The sequence below is a fragment of the Paramormyrops kingsleyae genome, chromosome 13, assembly GCF_048594095.1.
Source record: "Paramormyrops kingsleyae isolate MSU_618 chromosome 13, PKINGS_0.4, whole genome shotgun sequence".
Taxonomy (NCBI): domain Eukaryota; kingdom Metazoa; phylum Chordata; class Actinopteri; order Osteoglossiformes; family Mormyridae; genus Paramormyrops; species Paramormyrops kingsleyae.
In genome coordinates, this window is record NC_132809.1 from 29,683,034 (window position 1) to 29,703,756 (window position 20,723).

At 45.0% G+C, this 20,723-nt stretch overlaps 1 protein-coding gene across 2 annotated transcripts; it reads right to left on the reverse strand.

Annotated features, from left to right (window-relative positions):
* Window positions 1–5,379: 5,379 nt before the first annotated feature.
* kcng4a (potassium voltage-gated channel, subfamily G, member 4a) lies at window positions 5,380–18,963 on the reverse strand. 2 transcript variants are annotated; one of them, XM_023827065.2, is made up of 3 exons: window positions 18,347–18,963; window positions 16,311–17,018; window positions 5,380–7,367 (listed from the first exon to the last, which is right to left on the reverse strand). In XM_023827065.2, the coding sequence occupies exons 2-3, from the start codon at window positions 16,872–16,874 to the stop codon at window positions 6,504–6,506; spliced, it is 1,428 nt and encodes a 475-aa protein (XP_023682833.1). In that variant the 5' UTR covers window positions 16,875–17,018; window positions 18,347–18,963; the 3' UTR covers window positions 5,380–6,503. The 2 variants fall into 2 exon arrangements, with proteins under 2 accessions (XP_023682833.1, XP_023682832.1); XM_023827064.2 differs by having other exon boundaries at window positions 16,125–17,018; window positions 18,347–18,961.
* Window positions 18,964–20,723: the final 1,760 nt, after the last annotated feature.

A 20,723-nucleotide genomic window follows, 5' to 3' on the forward strand; every position in this document is an offset into this window, starting at 1 on the left:
CACTCCGAGATATGTGAGGGTTAAAAAAGAATCTTGAGGTAAGAATTTATTAGTACTTCATTTATTTCTGTAAATGCACTGTCTGCGCATTTACATGTGGTACTTACATTATTCATGCTTAAATCATTTTATCATGTGTCTATTTCATTTATGCAAGTTGTGAGTGCTAATATTGTCACTCTTAGCTGCCAGGTAAACTTGTTCATGGCCACCATAGTCTGGGAGAGCTGAAAAGGTATTTCTGCAACTGCCCACCAGGTCACTTTTCAAGCCCAGGAAATTTCTGCATTGTGTTTATGGGAGCATTTCAAAGTCAAAGGAGAATTCAGTGAATTGCATATTGTGTCCAAAGTGGGCTAATCAAGCCTGTGCATCAGGAGGAGTGCAATGTATCTAAATCCAAAACCCTGACCCTAACAATGACACCCTTACCCCCTACCCAGCCATAACCTTAACCATAAGTAACCAAACAAAATAAGATAGAAATATATACATTCATATAGAAAATTAAGATACCACTCTATATTTTTAAAGCAATCTGCATTTGTAAATCCTGGTTTAACCCTGGTTCTGCTGGCAGAAGGTTACACTGAGCAGCAGGATGCATCCAGGTTCAAAATTTCTGACAGCAGTAAACAAGACCAAAGTGAAGCAGGAGACACTGGGAATGACCAAAAACCAGCCTGGTAGGGAGCAGAAGCAACTTTCTAATTCTAGAGATGACCGTTAACTTATCTGACAGTTTCTCATGAATCGGTGGATGACATCAGGTGACCTTCAAAAGGAATGGGAAACATTAAGTGCAGGTGTGAAGTGCACTGCTAGGACAGTATGTATCAGAGTCCTTGAAGCAGGACTGAAGACCCATAAAGCAAGGAAGAAGCCCTTCATTAAAATTCACAGACACACACCCATGAATTGAGAAATTAATGAAACAAAAATGTTGCTGTGGCTTCTGATTTTTCCCCAGAGCTGAATATCTCTATATGTGTAGTACACAATAAACGGAAGACAAACTTCTGTTTGATTCATTTGATATTTCTGAAAGGGGAAAAATAAACTGGCACTGAAGGGTCCTTTCAAAAAGTCTTGCTTGTCAAAGTAGAAAACAAAATAGAGCCTTCCAAACCTAGGAAGGAGAGAAACAGTGGAGATAGCTCAATTACACGCGGCTGCCTTCTAAAGGGATGAACTCCTGCTGTACCAAACACAATACAATTGGGAGAAAGTGTGGTTAATGGCCAAAATAACATTGATGGCTGTGGGCCTTTATGACATGCCTATAGAATTGCCATTAATATTTAATTACAAGTTAATATCTATAACATGCTGCTTAGAGGTGTGATATTTCTGGGCAGGTTGCTGTTTAGAAAGCCGTGTAACTGTATAACGGTCTGTGTAACTGTCTGTGTAACTGTCTGTGTAACTGTCTGTGTAACTGTCTGTGTAACTGGATGACTCGAACACACGTCACACATCAATAGGGAATTTAATTTCACAAAAGAGTATTGTAGTTAAGCTAGTAAGGATTCTGCTTTGTGGGTGTTTAATAGTAATTTGTCTTTATCAGATGCTATGTTTTGTTTTTTGGACAAAATAAATGTTACTTTAGCCAGATTAAAAAAAGATAAATATACATCTGTAATCAAAAAGATCAAAAAAGACACTTTTGTTGTGTGACTCACATAAGTACTGCTGATAACAAAAGTGAAATTCACTGGCTATCTAGCAGTAAATTTTGTTTGCATCAATAGACAAAAGACTTGTTTTGCTGCATATTTATTGTTTCACTTCTTTTACTGCACTACTCTTTCTCCCGTCCCCCGCCCCCCTACAGCTGAATTTCTCTGTGTTCCTTGGAAAATACGATTAAAACTTAATTATAAAAACCTGAAACTTGAAGCAAAACAATTTGGTGGGAAAATTCTTTGAAACCTGTTTGCTGTAGGCAGTTTGAAACCATTTTGGCACAAGTGGGGTTTTTTTTCCCTCCATATCTAGACGAAACAGCTCAGCTCACCTTTTTCACTGTAAGGGGAAGCAGGGCACTTAATGAAGAAGAAACTGGTCTTAGGAGAATTTCAGTTAATGTCCCAGGAGGCAAGAACAAAGTGGCTTGAGCAGGGATATTCACCTGCAAAAATGCCTTAGATAAACTGGTACCTATACTTATTAAATAAGGACTGCAATTATTCTGAGGCTATAGTAGGTAATGTTTCCAGTTACCATGAGCTACTTCACTAGTGCACTGCTAGGTGCCTTCATCAGTTCTGATACAAAGAAAGAAATTCTCTTGCGTCTTCTGTAAGTCTAGCCATCTAGTTCATACGATACCTAGTCAATATCAAGAGCTCCTTATGGGCAAATATCTGTTTATATGGCAAATTAGGCAAAATTTACCTTAATATAATTGTGTATAATTGGCATTGTGTGGACAATCGACTATAGCCAGGATTCTTCTGCCTAAGCTAATGGCCTGCATGAGACATGGGATGACATCAATTGCAGTTTTAATTTGTCTTAAATCCTCCTCTTTCTGCTGTCAGTATTCAAACACTTCTGGGGGGGGGGGGGGGGGTATTTATATGTATTGCCTCTGTTTACACAGGACAGGCTGTCAGCTACAGCTGTCTGTCAGACTATAACCAAGGAAATGGCAGCCTGCAGTACAAATAGCTGCAAACATATGTTAACATTGTTTTCTAAAAAGTGCAGTGCAATCCATTTTAACAGCAGTGCCACCCAGCCACTGGATCAGTGCCATTGAAAGAAAATATGTTCACTCATTTCGACAGTAATAAATCAAAGTCTGCATACTGATGTATGTATTCTACTCCTACTAATACAAATCAGAGTATAAGAAGCCCAAGCATTGACTGACTTTTAAGTATGTCAAGCTGTTTACAGTTTCCTGTTAAAGCCAAACTATAGCACGTTGTCCTACTGAGATCATTTCACACGTGCATGTGCGCATAAAGCATCCCGTAAAGTTCCACCCCCCCTTCAAAAGGATCCCTGAAGACAAACGTAACACTAACAACAACTATACATTTGGCTACAATGCTGGGACTGACGGGTAGAAACCATGCAGGGAAGAGCAGGATCTGCTGCTATGGAGAGTCACTGAGAACAGGAGCCCCAGCGTCAGACTCCCCCCCCCCCCACCGGCAGAATACACTCTTATCTAAGTCTGTCCACTCATCCTCTCCATTCCTGCTCCAGGACACACCCACTCCTGTTGAGAACTGAGGACAATGACAAATAACCTGAAGATTCAGTTATTCATACTCCCAGAGGGGCTGTGGTGCGGTTCTCCACCAAGGGAGCGTTCCCTATTAAGACAGACAGTAAAATGGGGAGACGCTGTACGCTGCATAGACCAAGAGCATCAGCTACGCAACCAAACGTACCTGCTGTGTAGCGGCAGCTCGGCTCTCCTTATTTACGCAGAATGAGCTCATCAGTTCAGTCAGGCCTGCTGGGCTTCGTTAACAGAGGCCTCCACTGGCAGGAGCTTGACTGGAGGCCAGAAGATCACCAAGCCAGACACAGCTGGGATGCCGAGCCTCACGCCAGCTCTCGCCGCGCGAATCTGAACCAAAATCGGAATCACTGCTCATCGAAACCTTAGCTGCCGTCCCTCCATTGATCTCTCACTCACCTTATTTGATCACCACACCACCCTGCTTCCCCGTGTCCTGCAGAAGGGCCTCTGGAATGACGCACGTGAATCACCGGCATGGTAAATGAGGCAGGAGTGTCGGATGGGAATAGACCTAACAGCAGACAGACAAGCAGGGGAGCCGAAGAAGGCTGGATAGAAATGTGACCACAGCTGTGTAGTTACCGACGTCTGAATGACTCCAAGTTAAATTGCATTCAATTAAGCTGTGTGTGAATGCTTGTGCAACATGCATACCTGGGGAAACGGGGATCTTGCGTTTAAACTGGGGATTGCAAGGTATGTGATTTATTAGGTGTAGACTTGGGCTAGCATTTAATAAGGTCCATGGTGATCCCCACTGGGGAATCACTGCAGTGTCCACAGTGAGAGCCGATAATCAGAGAACAGCAACAAACTCTCCAATGAGGGGGAACGTGAGCAGGGTCCGGATCTAGCGAATGAACCATGTCAGCCCGCAGTGCTTCTAGAATGGGCCCATCCTGCATGATTTCCAACTATTCTTCCTTCATTCTCTGAAATTGGAAAAGACTTTTCAGGCCATTTACTAAAATCCCATAAAATATCACACTATGGAGCATAAGTTATGAGAAATTATAGCGTATATTTCAGCAGAGTGCATTCCGAAATTCAGTCTGTGCTTTTTAGAAGTAATCTTTTATCAAACATTTCTAATACCTCAGCAGTCAGCTGTTAGATGGTGTATGAGTTTCTTTAATATATATATAAAAAATGTCAAATTTCAAAGTGATGCTTGTACATGGTGGTGAATATCTCACAAACACACCATTCCCCAGGAGGGAGCGGCCCTGTCCACACTCCCACAGGAAACGCCTCATGTGGAACATAATTTGTTTTTGGGACTGACTGCATCCATGAATCTTAAACAGCACCCTGCCGGCTCTAGGACACCGGGCCCAGGTCAGAACCGACGTGATCACTGGAATTTGAATAACAGGGGTTCTGGAGTTTCGCTACATTAAAGCTGCCTGAAGACCTGCATGAAACGTCTACATTGTAGCCTTATGTTTGCACCAGTTTCTTCTCTCTCCTCCATCCAAGTCATCAGCTGACATGCGTCGCTCCGTGACTGGCCACCTCCATACCTCTGTGCTATTCATGCCGTTGTCCTTCCTCATCCCAGCTCTGTTCAGCTACAGTACTTACTGTATGGGTTTAATGTGGCTTCAAAACCCAGGGTCAGATTAGCATGCACCTTCAGTCGCTGCCTGGCTTTGCCCACTTGCCGCTTATCATTAGTACCAATTAGATTTACCTGGGCGGTAATGGGCAGGATTTAGCAATTGCAGCTACCAGGGGCTGTCGAAGCCTTATTTATCCAATCACTACATTCGGGTGCTTTGTTGGCATGGATTAAATAGGTAGATTGCCCTGAATTTCAGCCTGCCTTTCCGTCTCACTCCTACAGCCTCTCAGGTCTCACTTCGCTTCATTGTACTGTATATTAACACTGTAAATTATGCATGTTTATTTCAACGTGAAAATGCCTTTGGTTGGTGCCTCATCCTGGGTTATTCTCTGGCTTTCGCCCGTGGTTTCCGGGATAGGCTCCAGACCCCCACGACCCTGCATATGACAAGCCGGTATGGAAAATGGATGGATGGATGGATGGAAAATGCCTTTGTGTCAACCAAATGTTTCATGTTTTATTAATTTATCTTAAATCATCAGTGCATTAAAATTACAGTAAAATATTATGATATAATGCCATTTATTATTAGTTTAAACCCAATTAATTTTCAGTAAATAAAATACATTTTAAGCAGTCTCACCAGCTTTTCCCACCTGGATCTAACAAAGTACCCCATACCCAAAGCCCTTTGTGGTGCACAATGACTCTGCTTTAATATAAGGTGTGTTAAATTAACACTCAATCAGACCAAGCAAAGGTCAATAATCACAGTGTGTTAAAGCCGTTTCACCAGCAACATCTTAGCATTTAGTACATGACATGAAAACCGTTCCGTGTGCACTGGGTCCCGTATAATGAAAGTCACACTGAAACGAGGCTTGTGACGGGGACTTCTGAAGGAAGAAAAAAAAAGAGAGAGAGAGAACATTTATGATCCTAAAACTGACCATGACTGATCATGTGCCGAAATGGACTGTTCTTCAGTACCAGTGAGGTAGTGCACGCTTCATTCCCACTAATGAATTATGAGTACACACTGCTAACCGCTAGTGTGCTCCTGTTCTGGGATGATTTTATTTATTTATTTTTTTGCATACCTTCGTCTTGCCTACCAACCTGCCGGAGAGCAGCACCATTTACCTTTTGCTCGCATTTCCTGTGTTTAGACTGGGAGAAATGGTCGCTGAAAGCACATTTCAAAGAACGCTGCCGTGCTTCTTTGAAAAGAAAACTACTGCACAGGTCGTTTGGGGGGCTTATATTTATTTATGTTTACTGTGGAGTTTCAGTCAGTCACATCTCTCCCAGTGGAGTCTTTAGAAATACTGTTGAATAGCTGGGTTCAGGATGAAAGGATTACCCGCCATCTTTCTGGGATTTTAAGCTAAAATACAAATGCAGAACAGCTAAAATTAACCTGTTATGTATTGGAGAAACCCGAGGAATGCTCAGAGAGGTGAAGTCCACCAGGTTTTGTTCAGGGCTCTTTATGAACCTCAAGTTTGCATAACTGTCTGGTTGGAAGAAGGAAGCAACTCCGCTCTTGGAATGGGATCAAAATGATCTGGAACAGCGGCTGTCCTGATGTCCTGATGTCCTCTGCACAGCTCACAGCTCTAGGGATCAGAAGAAAAGATGCCCTGCAGTCGGTGCAACATTTTTGAAGGTTCATAATGCTCTAGGAGGGAGACAGAGGTGATTTTTCCCAGTGGCCTCATGCCCATTCTCTACTAGTGGTAGGCAGTCCTGGGAAAAGACCGTATCTGCATCGTGGAAGAGCGGTTGGGCAGGCGATAGGAGAAGGCTTCTAGATCCATCCACATCCTCGTTTAAAACTGCAGTGGTGCCCAACGAAACTGTCTCCTCCTTCATCTGCCGCTTCTGCTCGAGCTTGAGCTCCTGGTAGGAGCGTGAGAACATGTGAAAGATGGAGGTGGCTGGGAAGGCCATGATGAGGATACCACTGAGGATGCTGCTCATGGCCACCACCTGGCCAGGGATGCTGTGAGGCACCATGTCCCCATAGCCCACGGTGGTCATGGAGATGATAGCCCACCAGTAGGAGGCGGGGATGCTGCTGAAGTCCTGCGTGCCGGTGATCTCGCTCTCGGCCAGGTGCACCAGAGGTGAGAACAGTGTGACGGCCACGGCAAGGAAGAGCAGCAGCAGGCCGAACTCCCGGATGCTCCTCCGCATGGTCAGCCCCAACGTTTGCAGGCCCAGGGAGTGGCGCGCCAGCCGCATCACGTATAGGATGCGCAGCGCCCGCAGGATGCGCAGAACCAATCCCAGCTTGTCCAGGTAGCCCCGCCCCCCGCTGGCCCGCTCCGTGTCCAATGGGGAGTCCTCTTCCACCACCAGGGACACATAATAGGGCAGGATGGCCATGGCATCGATGATGTTGAGAGGTCCGCGGATGAATTCCAGCTTGCTTCGCGCCTGGACGAACCGTAGCAGGAACTCCAGGGAGAACCACGCCACGCAGGCGGTCTCAATGATGAACATGTGGTAGCACTTCTGAGAACATTCGCCCTGTGAAGGAGAGGTTATGGGGAACACATGAGAAGGGCAGGGGATATCATACAGCAATTTTTATGGGCAGTTTCTGTAAAAAAAAAAAAAAAAAAAATTATATATACATATAAAACACATTGATGACAAGTAACCTAACAACAGTTAAATAGGGAGGTCTAAGTTACACTATCTGATAATGTTCCATAAAAAAGGTCCATTAACAACACAGTTCAAGGTGCCCTCAGTACATCACAAGAGAGCGAAGCAATTAAGCACTTAGACTGGAGACACTACAGCACATGCAGCCCGTTGATCTGCCACCTTTTATCCTTTTTTATAATGCTTGTGGAATCTCAGTAATGAACACACCATGGAGAAGCCTGAAGGGCATTCTGGAGGAATACTGACTGTATGGTTACCACACTGAGTTGATGACATCTAATAATAATCAGCAGTAGTGTTTACCACCACTCAAATTACAAAGTTGCATGAGGCCCCTGAAGTTTGGGGGCCCCCTGTTGGCCACAAACAGTCACTACACTAAATATTAAATGAACATGTTCCTTATTTAGGACATGCTAAATCGGCATGTTTTGCTAACCAGCTAGCTACATCTCAGTTCAACTCAACTTTATTTGTCATTATAGTATATACTGTAGAGGTACACATATAACAAGAAGTGTCTTGTGACTCCTAGATCTTCTGACCCTACTCGCTAGCTATTTAGATTTTGGAACATCAGGGGGATTTTTTGAAGACCTCTTTTACTATACATTTTTTGGAAAATGCTGTTTTTGCATTTTGCACTTTTTTGGTTAATTGTCTCCATGTAACTTGTATCTATTTTTATTGTGTCTTTTATAGCCTAGTTGTATCTATTTGCTGTCGAAATGCATGCAGTGTCCTCTGGGAACTTCTTTTCCTTTCTTTTCCTTCCTTCCTTTCTTTTTTCTTCCTATCTTTAATGGTCCAGTCATGACGAACTGGTGAATCTGTATAACTCTCAGCAATACAGAACAGCTTAGCGCTGCTGTATGTAGCCTAGTCAGGTTTGAAAATGTGCAGACAGACATCAGGAATGTGACACTATTCTGTCCCCAGAGCCTTAAGGCAGGTTCCTCAAGACTGATGTTCCATTTCCAACGAATTCACTACAGACCGAAGCAGCATCCGAGTTGGATGCAGCTTTCCAGACAAATGTTTGGGAGTGTGTGCATCACTCTGCATTATCTCTGCTCTGCCCTGCAAAGGCAGAACACTAACTTGACTGATACTGAAGCTGAGAAAAGGGGAGCTTTGCCTTGGATTTGGTGTGAATTTAGTAGCTACTGTATTTCTGTAATTTTCACACTCCATTTTCTTGAAAACCAAACATAGATGAACTGAGATATTTTGTCATGAGATAACACAGTGCCTAAGAGTTAACAGAATTTTGATAAGTAGTTAAGTGTATTTTGCTTTTATCTGGCACTCTGGTGGGGCATATGTTCTTGGGTAGCTGCTGAAGAGTAACAGAAAAAACATCAATGGGCAGAGTTGGGTAATTCAGGTCCAGAGAGCAAATGTCCACACCGGGATTTTGTTTCAACCAATGTGAATACTCTGTGACTCTTTATGCTCAACTGGTTGGTTGAAACAAAATCCCGGTCCGGACTTTTACTCTCTGGACCAGAATTACCCAAGTCTGTGAATGGGTGACTTAGTGGGTCATGCCCCACTCCTCCACCACCCAGCAAGTTGCTGTGGGAGGCAGAAATGGGGGAAATGAGGTCTCGATACCTATGGTGCGTGGGCTTTCCATTCAATATCAACCACTGTCCAGGTTTTCCCTAGGTGTCCTGGCATGGACCTCGATTCATTGCTGTTTTGAGAATCTACTGCTTGACAACGCAAGAAACCAGTACATACCAACTGCTTTTAACACGTTTAAGTGTTTTCCTTTTTTTCTTATTTCAATATTAAGGTTTATGCCTGAAATTTTGATATTCATATACTCTTGCCCCTGGTTGCACCATTTTCCAAGTTTTTACAGAAGTCAGCATTCTGCTCACAATCCGTGAGAAGTTTATTCATCCTGAGTGAAACCGAAGTTGTTCAAGGTCCCTGATTCACTCCTTTTTAATGCCTTCAGCAGAAATATCTTGTCCTGGTCAGGGTCACTGGTGGGGGGGTGGAGTCTGTCCCTGGCAGCACAGGGCATGAGGCTGGATGGGACGCCAGTTCGATGCAGGGCACACGCACAAACAAAACAGCTGGCATTATAACAGCTGATTGGGAACAGCTATCATAGGCAAACCAAAGTGCCAGCCATGAAAGAAAGAATAAGGGCAGGAATCATCATTTATATGTCAATGTTTGACTGTTGCACAATAACACAAGATGCACACACTAGGAAAGCAAACACATATTCTGTTTGGCTACTGGAGCCCATTTTTACAGAATTAAATCTCTCTCTCTACCTCATGCTACTGAATCTTTATTCATTTGACGCACACCTCCATCTAGTTCAAAAGTCCATCCTTTGAGATAGGCATCTTAAAATTCAAGCCTTCTATATGCTAGTCTATGCGCTAATCTCCCCCTTTTCCCTCCAGGTTGAATAAATTAAGTTTGGTTTTTGCAGCATAAGGGAGCTGTGTTTAGTCTCATTGACCTTGTGCTTTTCAGGAGTTCAAACCCTGCTTTTTACTGGAAACGATTCAGGTCGCTTTTGCTGCAGTATTAAAACCTTGTCAACAGTTTACAAAGGAACTGTCTTGTTTTTTTGTCTGTCTGTCCTGTTATCCTTCTTCATATTTAATTCTTAAATTTTCTTACCCCCCTCCCCCCAAGACGCTCTAATAGAAAAATCTCTCAAATGTTGTGGAAAGCAATTATCAAGATGTCTAGATCCTAAGACGGGATAGGAAAAGGGAGGAGCGTGACGTGAATGAGATGTGGCCCACAGAGATCTAAGAAGGCACTTTCTCCTGCTGGTGTCATCTAGAACTCAAATTATACTGCACTGGTCGGGAAAAAAAATTACCAGACCCTGTCCGGGTATAGAAAGGGACAGTGAGATATATTTCAGGAGTGCTGAATATTGAAGTAGAGATGGATTGCAGTTTGGAGGAGGGAGGAAAAATACCCAGGATAAGTTCTGTAGAGAGAAATCTTGCAATAGAGGGAAAAATAGGAGTAAAATCCATGGAAATGCCTTGCCCCCCTTCAACGTTCCAGCTGAAAAGTGCTGCTGCATTCAAATTTTTTTTATTGTTTTGCACCTAAATAATTCTTCTCATTCTCAGCTTAAAATAATGGTGAATGTTTTCCACAGTGTACCATCTACCCAGCATGCCTGGCGGGACACTGGCCCAGTCTCACACTTTCTGAGGAAGACAGCAAGTGTGAGCGGCGCTGATTTGTATTTGTGTGTGCGCCTGTGTGTATGTGTGCGTGTGTGTATGTGTGCGTGCGCCTGTATGTATGTGTGCGTGTGTGTGTGCGCCTGTGTGCCTGTGTGTATGTGTGCGTGTGCGCCTGTGTGTATGTGTGCGTGTGCGCCTGTGTGCGTGTGCGCCTGTGTGTATGTGTGCGTCTGTGTGTATGTGTGCGTGTGTGTATGTGTGCGCCTGTGTGTATGTGTTTGTGTGTGTGCGCCTGTGTGTATGTGTGTGCGTGTGCCTGTATGTATGTGTGCGTGTGTGTATGTGCGCGTGCGCCTGTGTGTGTGCGTACACGGTGTGCGCCCGGTGTGTATGTGTGCGTGCGCCTGTGTGTATGTGTGCGTGTGTGTGCATGTGCGCCTGTGTGTATGTGTGTGCGTGCGCCTGTATGTATGTGTGCGTGTGTGTATGTGCGCGTGCGCCTGTGTGTGTGCGTACACGGTGTGCGCCTGGTGTGTATGTGTGCGTGCGCCTGTGTGTATGTGTGCGTGTGTGTGCATGTGCGCCTGTGTGTATGTGTGCGTGTGTGTGCATGTGTGTATGTGTGCGTGTGTGTGCATGTGCGCCTGTGTGCATGTGTGCGCATGTGTGTATGTGTGCGTGTGTGTATGTGTGCGTGTGCGCCTGTGTGTATGTGTGCGTGTGCGCCTGTGTGTATGTGTGCGTGCGCCTGTATGTATGTGTGCGTGTGTGTATGTGCGCCTGTGTGTGTGTGTGCGTACACGGTGTGCGCCTGGTGTGTATGTGTGCGTGTGTGTGTGCGCCTGTGTGTATGTGTGTGCATGTGCGCCTGTGTGTATGTGTGCGTGTGTGTGCATGTGTGTATGTGTGCGTGTGTGTGCATGTGCGCCTGTGTGTATGTGTGCGTGTGTGTGCATGTGTGTATGTGTGCGCCTGTGTGTATGTGTATGTGCGCCTGTGTGTGCGTACACGGTGTGCGCCTGGTGTGCGTGTGTGTATGTGTGCGTGTGTGTGTGCGCCTGTGTGTATGTGTATGTGCGCCTGTGTGTGCGTACACGGTGTGCGCCTGGTGTGCGTGCTGACTTTCAAAGAGCTGCCACCTGCAGTCAGGCCAGCACAGAGACACAGAGCAGAGCAGGGGAATATGTCTTGCTGAGACCTGGCTATAAACATCTGCAATTTTAAGATAAGAATACATACCTTTCCCAAACTGAGGAATTATTTTCATCTTTTGTAACTAAGACAATTACTTATTATAGCTTAGTGTTAGAACTTCATTGTAAGTAAGAGCAGGTTTCTGGAAATATGCATTGTCTGCCATGTTCTGTCCTTATATATCTTCCAAACCCAGGTTAACTTTTGTTTTCTCTAGCGCTCGTCTCTCGTGTTTCCAGGGTCCCTTATTGCTCTGTTCCATCTCCCCTACCAACCTGCAGTCTACTCCATGTTATCATTCTGAAAAGGATCAGGGACCCTAATGAAGTCATTTTTTCTTAGGCTTTGCTGCCTGTGTGAGAACAGTTCCTCACAAGGACAGGAAATGGGGCGGCACGGTGGCTCCGTGGGTAGCTCTGTTTCCTCACACCTCCAGGGTTGGTGGGTGGAATCTCGCCTCTGCTCAGTGCCAGTGGAGTCGGCATGTTCTCACTTTCGCGTGGGCTTCCGCTGGGTACTCCGGTTTCCTCCCGTAATCTAAAGACATGTTAAGCTAATTGGCATCTCTGAATTTCCCATGGAGTGTGACTGCATGCATGTGTGCCCTGTGACTGACTGGCATCCCAGCCAGTGTGTACCCCAGCCTGGTGCCCTGTACAGCCTGGGACTCGAGCCCCCAGTGACACTGACCAGGATAAGCGCATGGAAGATGAATGGGTGAAGGACAGGAAATGATGAAATCCTGTCACACATGGACACGCACACAGAGACTGCGGCTGAAAGGCAGTAAGTGTGTGAATACAGATGGTGCCCTTAACTCCCCATATCCATCAAAGTTACTGCAGCTGCCTCTCCTAACTACTCCCCGTTCTCTCTGAACAGACACACAAACACACAGAGGAATGCTATTTCTGCACATTAACACACTTTTCAACAGAAAACCACACAAACACAGTTTCAGGGTCAGAGGAGCGGAGCCACTGGGGAAATGTAGTAAATAAAAAAGTTATCAGCCACAGACTTTGTGTGTTTATGCATGTGATGCTGTCTGTTTGTTTCAGTGTACGAGTCTATATGTGTGTGTGTGTGTGTGTGTGTGTGTGTTTGTGGTCCAGGTATAGATTACATTGTGGGGAACGAATGGCAAAGGCAATTTATTTATATAGCATGTTTAAAACAACACCAATAATGTTGGAATCAAAGTGCTTTACATTAATCATAGAATAAAATTAATAAATAAAATGCAATAAGACATAATACATCCAACAGAAAAATGAGGACAGACAAATGAGTAGCTACAAAAAACAAAACATAGAATCTCTGATTGTCCCCACAATGTGATAAAAACCTGCTATTTTGACATTATGGAGACCATTTGTGTCCCCACAAGGGGAAATTCAATTTTATATAAATCTGTGACTGCGATCAGAAAACTAAAATTGCCATGGTTAAGGTTAGGACTGGGTAGCGGTTAAGGTTGTCATTGTTCGGATTAGGGCTTTGCCTATAGAAATGAATGGACGGTCCCCAAAAAGATATGAGTACAGGTCTGTCTGTGTGTGTGTGTGTGTGTGTTTTGGGGGCCATTCCCTTGGCTTCCTGACTGTGTGCGGCAAGTCTGGCCTCACCCTGAGCTCGCCATTCCTCCTCTCATACTCGTGTCTTCCTGCATCATACTGAACGTTTGTATCCACCTCATATCCTGAAATGTTCCAGCCTCACACTGTGTTTAATAACAAATCAGACCCCATCTATACACACACCCCATAAAAAATAATACTGCATTAATGTTTCACTATACTGTTCCACTTTTTGCCAAGAATTACTGATTAATATTCCGTAGTGTATACTCAACGGACACAGGAGTGCCAGTGACATTTGCACTTAGTCGGCCCGAGTGACGTCGTTTGCTGCGTAAATTTGCAAACAAGCGCTGGGGGAAAACTGACCTGAGGGTGGGAGGGGTGGCGGCACCGTGAGCTCCGGAAGGATCCCTGGCATGCTTCCGCAAGGTCGGCAATTGGGGGATTCGTTTACACGGCACTGAGCTGGTGGGACCCTCACAGGGGCTCAATAATGTGCAGAAGTTTTTTTTTTCCCTAAATGTGCTCCATTTCTGCATAGCATCAGAACCCCAGAGCAGCAGACTAATAAAGCTGCGACATAAGGCTGTGCTCCCTGCATGCACAATGACTCTTTGTTTTCTTGTGCATTGGGTGTTGGGCCAGTGAACAGCACAGAGCCCTATGTATGAGACGCTAATACAATTTCTGTTTGACTGTTTACAGAGAAACTGCACTGCGGGCAGTACGCGAGTAATGTGCTTCACCCACCCCCCAACCTTATGTTGTCGAGTTTTTTTTTTTTGATGGATTTTTGATTAGACACACAGAATGCAATTATCTACATTCACCTTAAATATACTTTTAGTAGCCTGTCAGCCCAGCTGCGTGTGAGCGTGACGATGTTAGTGGCCGTGGCCGGTGAGCCTATCTGAATTTGACCGTCGCAGTCATTATCTTAAGCTCGCCTGGCCTTCCTGTCCGCGGATTCCATAACTTATTCATATGCCCAAAGGGAAGGCTGAGCTGTAGCTTTCCATGGGAGCGACGCTGTTGATCAGATGGGGGCATGATGACCGGAGAGAACTGGCTCCCTTTGCTGAACCGAATATGACAAGGACTCAGCTAGCTGGACACCCTAGGCCGACCCAACATTAACTAGACTGTAAATATGGTCTAATTGATGGTAATGACCTGCTGGCCTGCTAGTGAGGATCTAACCCCCAAAGCAGGCATTAGGATGCCCCTATTCGTTTTGTCTGCATCTTTCTAGCCAGCTGGGCATCTTATTTGGAGTGGGACTGGAATTCAAATTGGGATGAGTGGGGCTTCTCCAGTGGCGCTACAGTCCAAACTGAAATTGGCACCACAGCAGCATTCGATCCCAGTCACAGCAAACAGCCCTGCTCGTCTTGCATCGGGTGGGTTTGATGGCTTTGTTCCTATCACTCTCATCACTCCATGGCGACGTCTAGTGTTGGATATGGGTGGAACTGTGCGAATGACACTCGCTGGAGTCCGCAGTCCAGTCAGCTAAAACGACGAGAGCAGCTAACAGCGCGTACACCACAGGCCGCGATCAGTCAGCTAAAACGAGGAGAGCAGCTAACAGCGCACACACCACAGGCCGCGATCAGTCAGCTAAAATGAGGAGAGCAGCTAACAGCACGCACACCACAGGCCGCGATCAGTCAGCTAAAACGAGGAGAGCAGCTAACAGCGCACACACCACAGGCCGCGATCAGTCAGCTAAAACGAGGAGAGCAGCTAACAGCGCGCACACCACAGGCCGCGATCAGTCAGCTAAAACGAGGAGAGCAGCTAACAGCACGCACACCACAGGCCGCGATCAGTCAGCTAAAACGAGGAGAGCAGCTAACAGCGCGCACACCACAGGCCGCGATCAGTCAGCTAAAACGAGGAGAGCAGCTAACAGCGCGCACACCACAGGCCGCGATCAGTCAGCTAAAACGAGGAGAGCAGCTAACAGCACGTACACCACAGGCCGCGATCAGTCGGCTTTCACTGTCTGGGGTCGGTGCCCGTGTTGTTTGCTGAGGAGGAGACCTGTGATGGGATTAACTGTCCATCTGAGAGTGAAAATGGAGAGTAATCTTCCAGGAACTGCTGAAACGGAGGATCTTTTTATCTCAGTAAGAAATGTGGACTTCTGCTTTGCAAGATATGCAAGGGCAAATACAGACCTCGCAAGAAGGACACTGAGGACCATTTGTGGATCCACATGAAAGAATATTAGGTGTTAGTTAGTTTGTGATTTGACAGGAGACTTACATACTTGAAGTTCAGCTTTACTTAAGTTGTAACGTCTTATCATTTCAACACTCAGTCAGATAATTTTCAGGCTGTTCTGCAATACTGAGCTGGCCTAGTTGTTTAGACTGCAGTTTACAGGAGCGGCCTTTACATAAAGACAGCTTTAGTCTTTTAAAGCAGACCAATGAGAGAGCACTGTGACCTACAACACCAGCCCTGTGAAGGACTACCATGCAAATAATCGACTGTGAAATGTTTGTTGAACTTGCTATTGCTAATCCCAGCTTCTAATATCTAATTTCTTAATCCACATTGCTTTAAAAATGATAACTGAACATATGATGTATCTCCCAGCATTGTGTTCTAAAAATGCAGCTGGTTTTCCCCATGAAACTCACCCTGCCTTCTTCCTCCCTGAGGTCAGGCATGGTGCTGATGCAGAGGCTCACAACCGTCACGGCAACCATGATGACCGACAGGCAGGCAAATATTTTCCCCGGCAACCCTGACTGTGGATTCTCCACCATGTCCCTCAGTCCGTTCATGAACCTGCGGTACCGTGTGTCGTCCACCGGGGGGCGCACCTGCGCACCCTGCTGTCGCCGCTCTTCCTCCCGCCGCTGGTGCTCGGCCAGCTCCTCCATGCGCGTGTACATCTTGCGCTTGCAGCAGTGCTCCATGTAGGCCATCTCCACGCCCCAGTAATCGAACTCGTCGTGCAACGACAACGCGCACATCTCGCGCAGCATGCGCAGCTTCCCGGCGGCGAGGAAGTTGAGGATCACGCGGAAAGCGGAGGGGCTCCGGTCGAAGAAGTACTCACGGGCCACCTCATCGTAGTCGTCGCACACTTGCGTGATCTCCTCCAAGCTACTGCAGAGACGAAGACGGCCCAACCGCGTCAGGGGGAACTCTTCCAGTGTGCTCCAGGGGAAGGTGTAGCGGTTGCCCCCCACATTGATGATGGCCAGCAGTCCATGGTCCACCCCACTTAGGTCCTCAGGTCGACGGATCAGCTGGGCACGCTTGTAGTAGACACCCTTGACCGTCTCAGTCTCCGGGATCTCGGTAAACATGTGATCCAGGCTGCTCTCATCGCTGAGCGAGAGGTTGCTGAAATCGTGGTTGGCGTTGCTGATGAGAGGCATGATGACATCTGGACGGCGGCAGACGACTCAGATGGAACACGGACCCGAAGGATGACTGGTTACACGAATGGGGGTTAGAGATGAGCTCAAAGCCTGAAACATGGAGCTTGGTGCAGGCTGGGGACAAGCAGGCACTCGGACGCACTGTGAGAAATGAGAACAATGACATTCATGGAAACTAAAGGGCAAGTTTACAACCCTTGCAAAATCCATGCCTATTTAATTATGACAGCTTTAAGTTATTTGCTCTAATGCATCACACAGGGAATTAAATTTCATGGCACCCCAAGAGGATCTAAGAATTGTACCACCCCAGGTGACAAATTTAAAAGTCATGGACACTGTCCTTAACAAACATACCCACTGTCATAAGAAGACTTATTTTGATTTACAAACAGCATACCATGGATAAGTATACATATAAACATATACATTTCTTTCTTATTAACCACACCGAATTATTAAATCAACTGGCTATCCCAGTGTGTTGTGTCTGGTAAACTGTTTATTAATACTTGAATACAGTCACAGTGAAAGTTACTGCTACCAGGTGGTATGCCTCTCTGAAAAGTCGTTTGCAGAGGAACACTGAGGATTATCAAACACAGATTCTCTTCAGAGAGAACAGACTACCTAGAACCCGAATCCGCGAGGCAGAAGATCAGTGAAAAGTTACCGTCAAGTGAGAGATCCAAATAGGTGCTTGAACTAAAGCATCTGGGTCATTGTGAGACCACACAGATCGCAAAAACTGCATTCATTTCACTTTTGTCAAAAACAAAACATATTTTATTTTCTAATTCTAAGCGACGTTATTACATAACATAAACAAGACACACTGTATGGATGGAGAAAGGGGAAACTATAGCCTATATAATAAAACAATCCCGGTATATTTTCGTTTTGGGCATTCTCCTTATTAGGGCATTTAAAGAGCATTTATTTCGACACTAAACACTGAGGTGGCAAAGGCTATTCGTGCGAATATTTAATCCTCCGATGAAGATTTCTCTCAGTTTTTTACTTTAAAGAAGTACTCTGAGCGTTACTTCTTATTAAATTAGCGGAATAATCATCACGGGATGTTCTGCATTTTTTCTGTGCCTTTTTCCCTCATAACACTGACATTGCCCTATCCCCGATAATACATATATACTGTACATACACGAATATGCATTTTACAAATAGTCTACACTCTTGTCAGTAAATCAAATCTCTGTCAGTTTAGCTAGCCCGCAGAAGTGTTTTAATCAAATGGCGCTGTTTAAATCCCCAGATCCCGAGTGCGGCTGGATATTTATTTTTAATTAAATGTTAGTTCATACTGATAGTCACAGCGATGACCGTCAGTAGGAGACATTCATCAAACTGATGAACTACGAAGAGAATGTGCGCGTGAATACCAATGAGAAATCAATCCAAATATGTGGAAACGCAGAAAAAAAGAGGAATTGAATAAAGTTACTACTTACCATTTGTACTTAAAATACTCGGCTTCGATTATATATTTAAAAAACAGCTTTCATATTTTCAGGATATCCAAATACCTAAGTTCCTTATTACGAGTTATTTCCAGTCCGATGCCAGTACGTTCCTGTCCTGTATCTAATCGCGCCGCCTCATCAGCAATAGATAAATATGAGATGCAATTGTGCAGCCGGTGAAAACACAATTTGAAGTAGATATCGGGAGGAAAGAAAGAAAACTGATAAATAGCCGGAAAACTGTCCCAGCAGGTCGGAGGGTCCGTGAACGTGGGCTCGCGCCAGCTCGACTGTCACTCGTGTCAGCACGAGCGCGCCTGGCTGCTCCGCACGAGCGCAGCGGGCCAAGTTTGTACCGTCAAGGTGCGCGTGTTTATACGTCCGTCCTCTGTACGCATCCGCCGGTCGCCGCGGGACCTCCTGTCTCTGGCTGTAGTTTGAGTGCAGCGCCTCCGACTTTAACCTTTCACTACCACAGCACCCGACCGCATTGCTACGAATCCAGTGCCTTACGATTAACGTCTATAAGGCGTAAGACTGTTATTTCTCAGTGGTCTAAGTAAAACCTATTACACAGCAATCTTAACCTCCCCAGAACCAGCATCCGCACGTAGACTGTAGGACTGCAGCCGCGACGCCAATTGTAGCGAGGATTTTGATTTGACTTTGGTGGTAGAATACACCGAGGTCTGGAAATAGGATGGAGAAAAGTCACAAACCGTTCGCTCTTTCGTCATTTTACACAGTCGTGCATTTTTGTGATTTAACTTAATAATCACAATATTGTTTTTTACCCTGGGACGATTTGTCAGGGTTTATATGCACAGGATCTAGTCAAATTTCAAATTACAGTACAAGACTCCACTACTTAATATGTATTTCACATTCAAAGCTATAGGCCTAGTATTAGCTACTTTTAGAAACAATACAGGCACATTTTTATTATGTTTAAAATGTTGTTGCTTGTTTTTAAAGGCACTGAACGGGCTGGCACCCGGATATCTCGCTGAACTGCTACACTTTTATACTCTGGCCAAAGCACTTACAGTAGGTCGTCTCAACAGCTTCTGCTCAAAGTCCCTAAGACCAGGCTGAAGACCAGAGGCAACCGAGCCTTTGGGGTGGCTGCCCCTAGACTTTGGAATAGCCGACCTTGGCATCTTAGATCTGCCTCGACTCTCTTCACTTAAGACGCATCTTTTCTTGATGGAATAAAATGTAATGAGTCTGTTGTTCTTCATTTTATGTTTCTTATTTGACGTCATTGTTTTTTCTACTTTTTCTCATTAAGGATGTAAATCTATACAGCATTTTGGTCAGCCTTGGTTGTTTAAAAGTGCTTTATAAATAAGCTTTGATTTGATTTTACATACATTCAGTACGTATAATGTTTTTGTAAAAATATGTATAGTTCACAGAATATAGGTTTAAATGCCAAAATTACTTAAGTGGGAGGGACATATTTCTGTCTGGGCACTTGTGGACAAATGTGACCGTGCTTGATACTGAGTATCTAATCAATGGAGACAAACTTCAACAGTAAATAATGCCCACATTTCTCGTTTTGGGATTAGGGGAACCATGGAAAACGGCAAGTGCTTACTCGGAAATGTTCGCACGTAGATGACAGCACACCTTCATCACGTATAAATACAGGAGGACGCTCACGGTGACGCTCACTGTGTACCTCACCTGCTAAAACACCTACTAATAATAGTGATAAACATATTTGCACATGTAAAGATTATCTTGCTTTCGCATTCTTTGCTCAAGTATGGAACTTTCATGTCGTTTCCCTGAGCTACAGTATAAACCCTCTAAAATATAAATGAAAGATTTACAAACAATAAGAACATTATGGAAAGGGCAAAAAGATTTTTTTTTCCTGTTCAAGAACTCCTCTTAAAGGTTTGATAAATCTGACTCACAGTCTTAAAGGGGTGCCCAAAAGCATTTTCTCTCACCAAAAGAACTACCACACCAGGAATAACCCCAAGGAACCTGGTGCGAATGCCCAGGGAAAAGCAGAAACACTACTTCCTAAAAAGGGAATGGACATGGAGCAAGGAACACAGTGTGCTCCCTCGTCACCCCCAGAACCAAGGGCCCCGGCGTGCTCCATCCCCACCCCCCCGCAACCAGAACAACGACCTGCTTTGAATCACACCTCTCTCCACCTGACGGCACTCCTGCCGCCCACACACACACGAGCCAAGCACCATCGATGTATGTGAGAATGTTCTTGTATCCATGATCCCTCATTACACTGACAACGTTGAATCACTGATTCTCAAGTTGATTTCAATTTTTTTTTAAATAACCAGATAAGGGATTAAGAATAACCCTCTGCAGTAGGGGATTAAGT

Coding starts and splice junctions, on each gene's coding strand:
- kcng4a (XM_023827064.2), bottom strand. CDS start 16,874: ATGCCTCTCATCAGCAACGCCAACCACGATTTCAGCAACCTCTCGCTC. Junction 7,368..16,124: donor TCAGGGAGGAAGAAGGCAGG/GTGAGTTTCATG, acceptor TCTCCTTCACAG/GGCGAATGTTCTCAGAAGTG.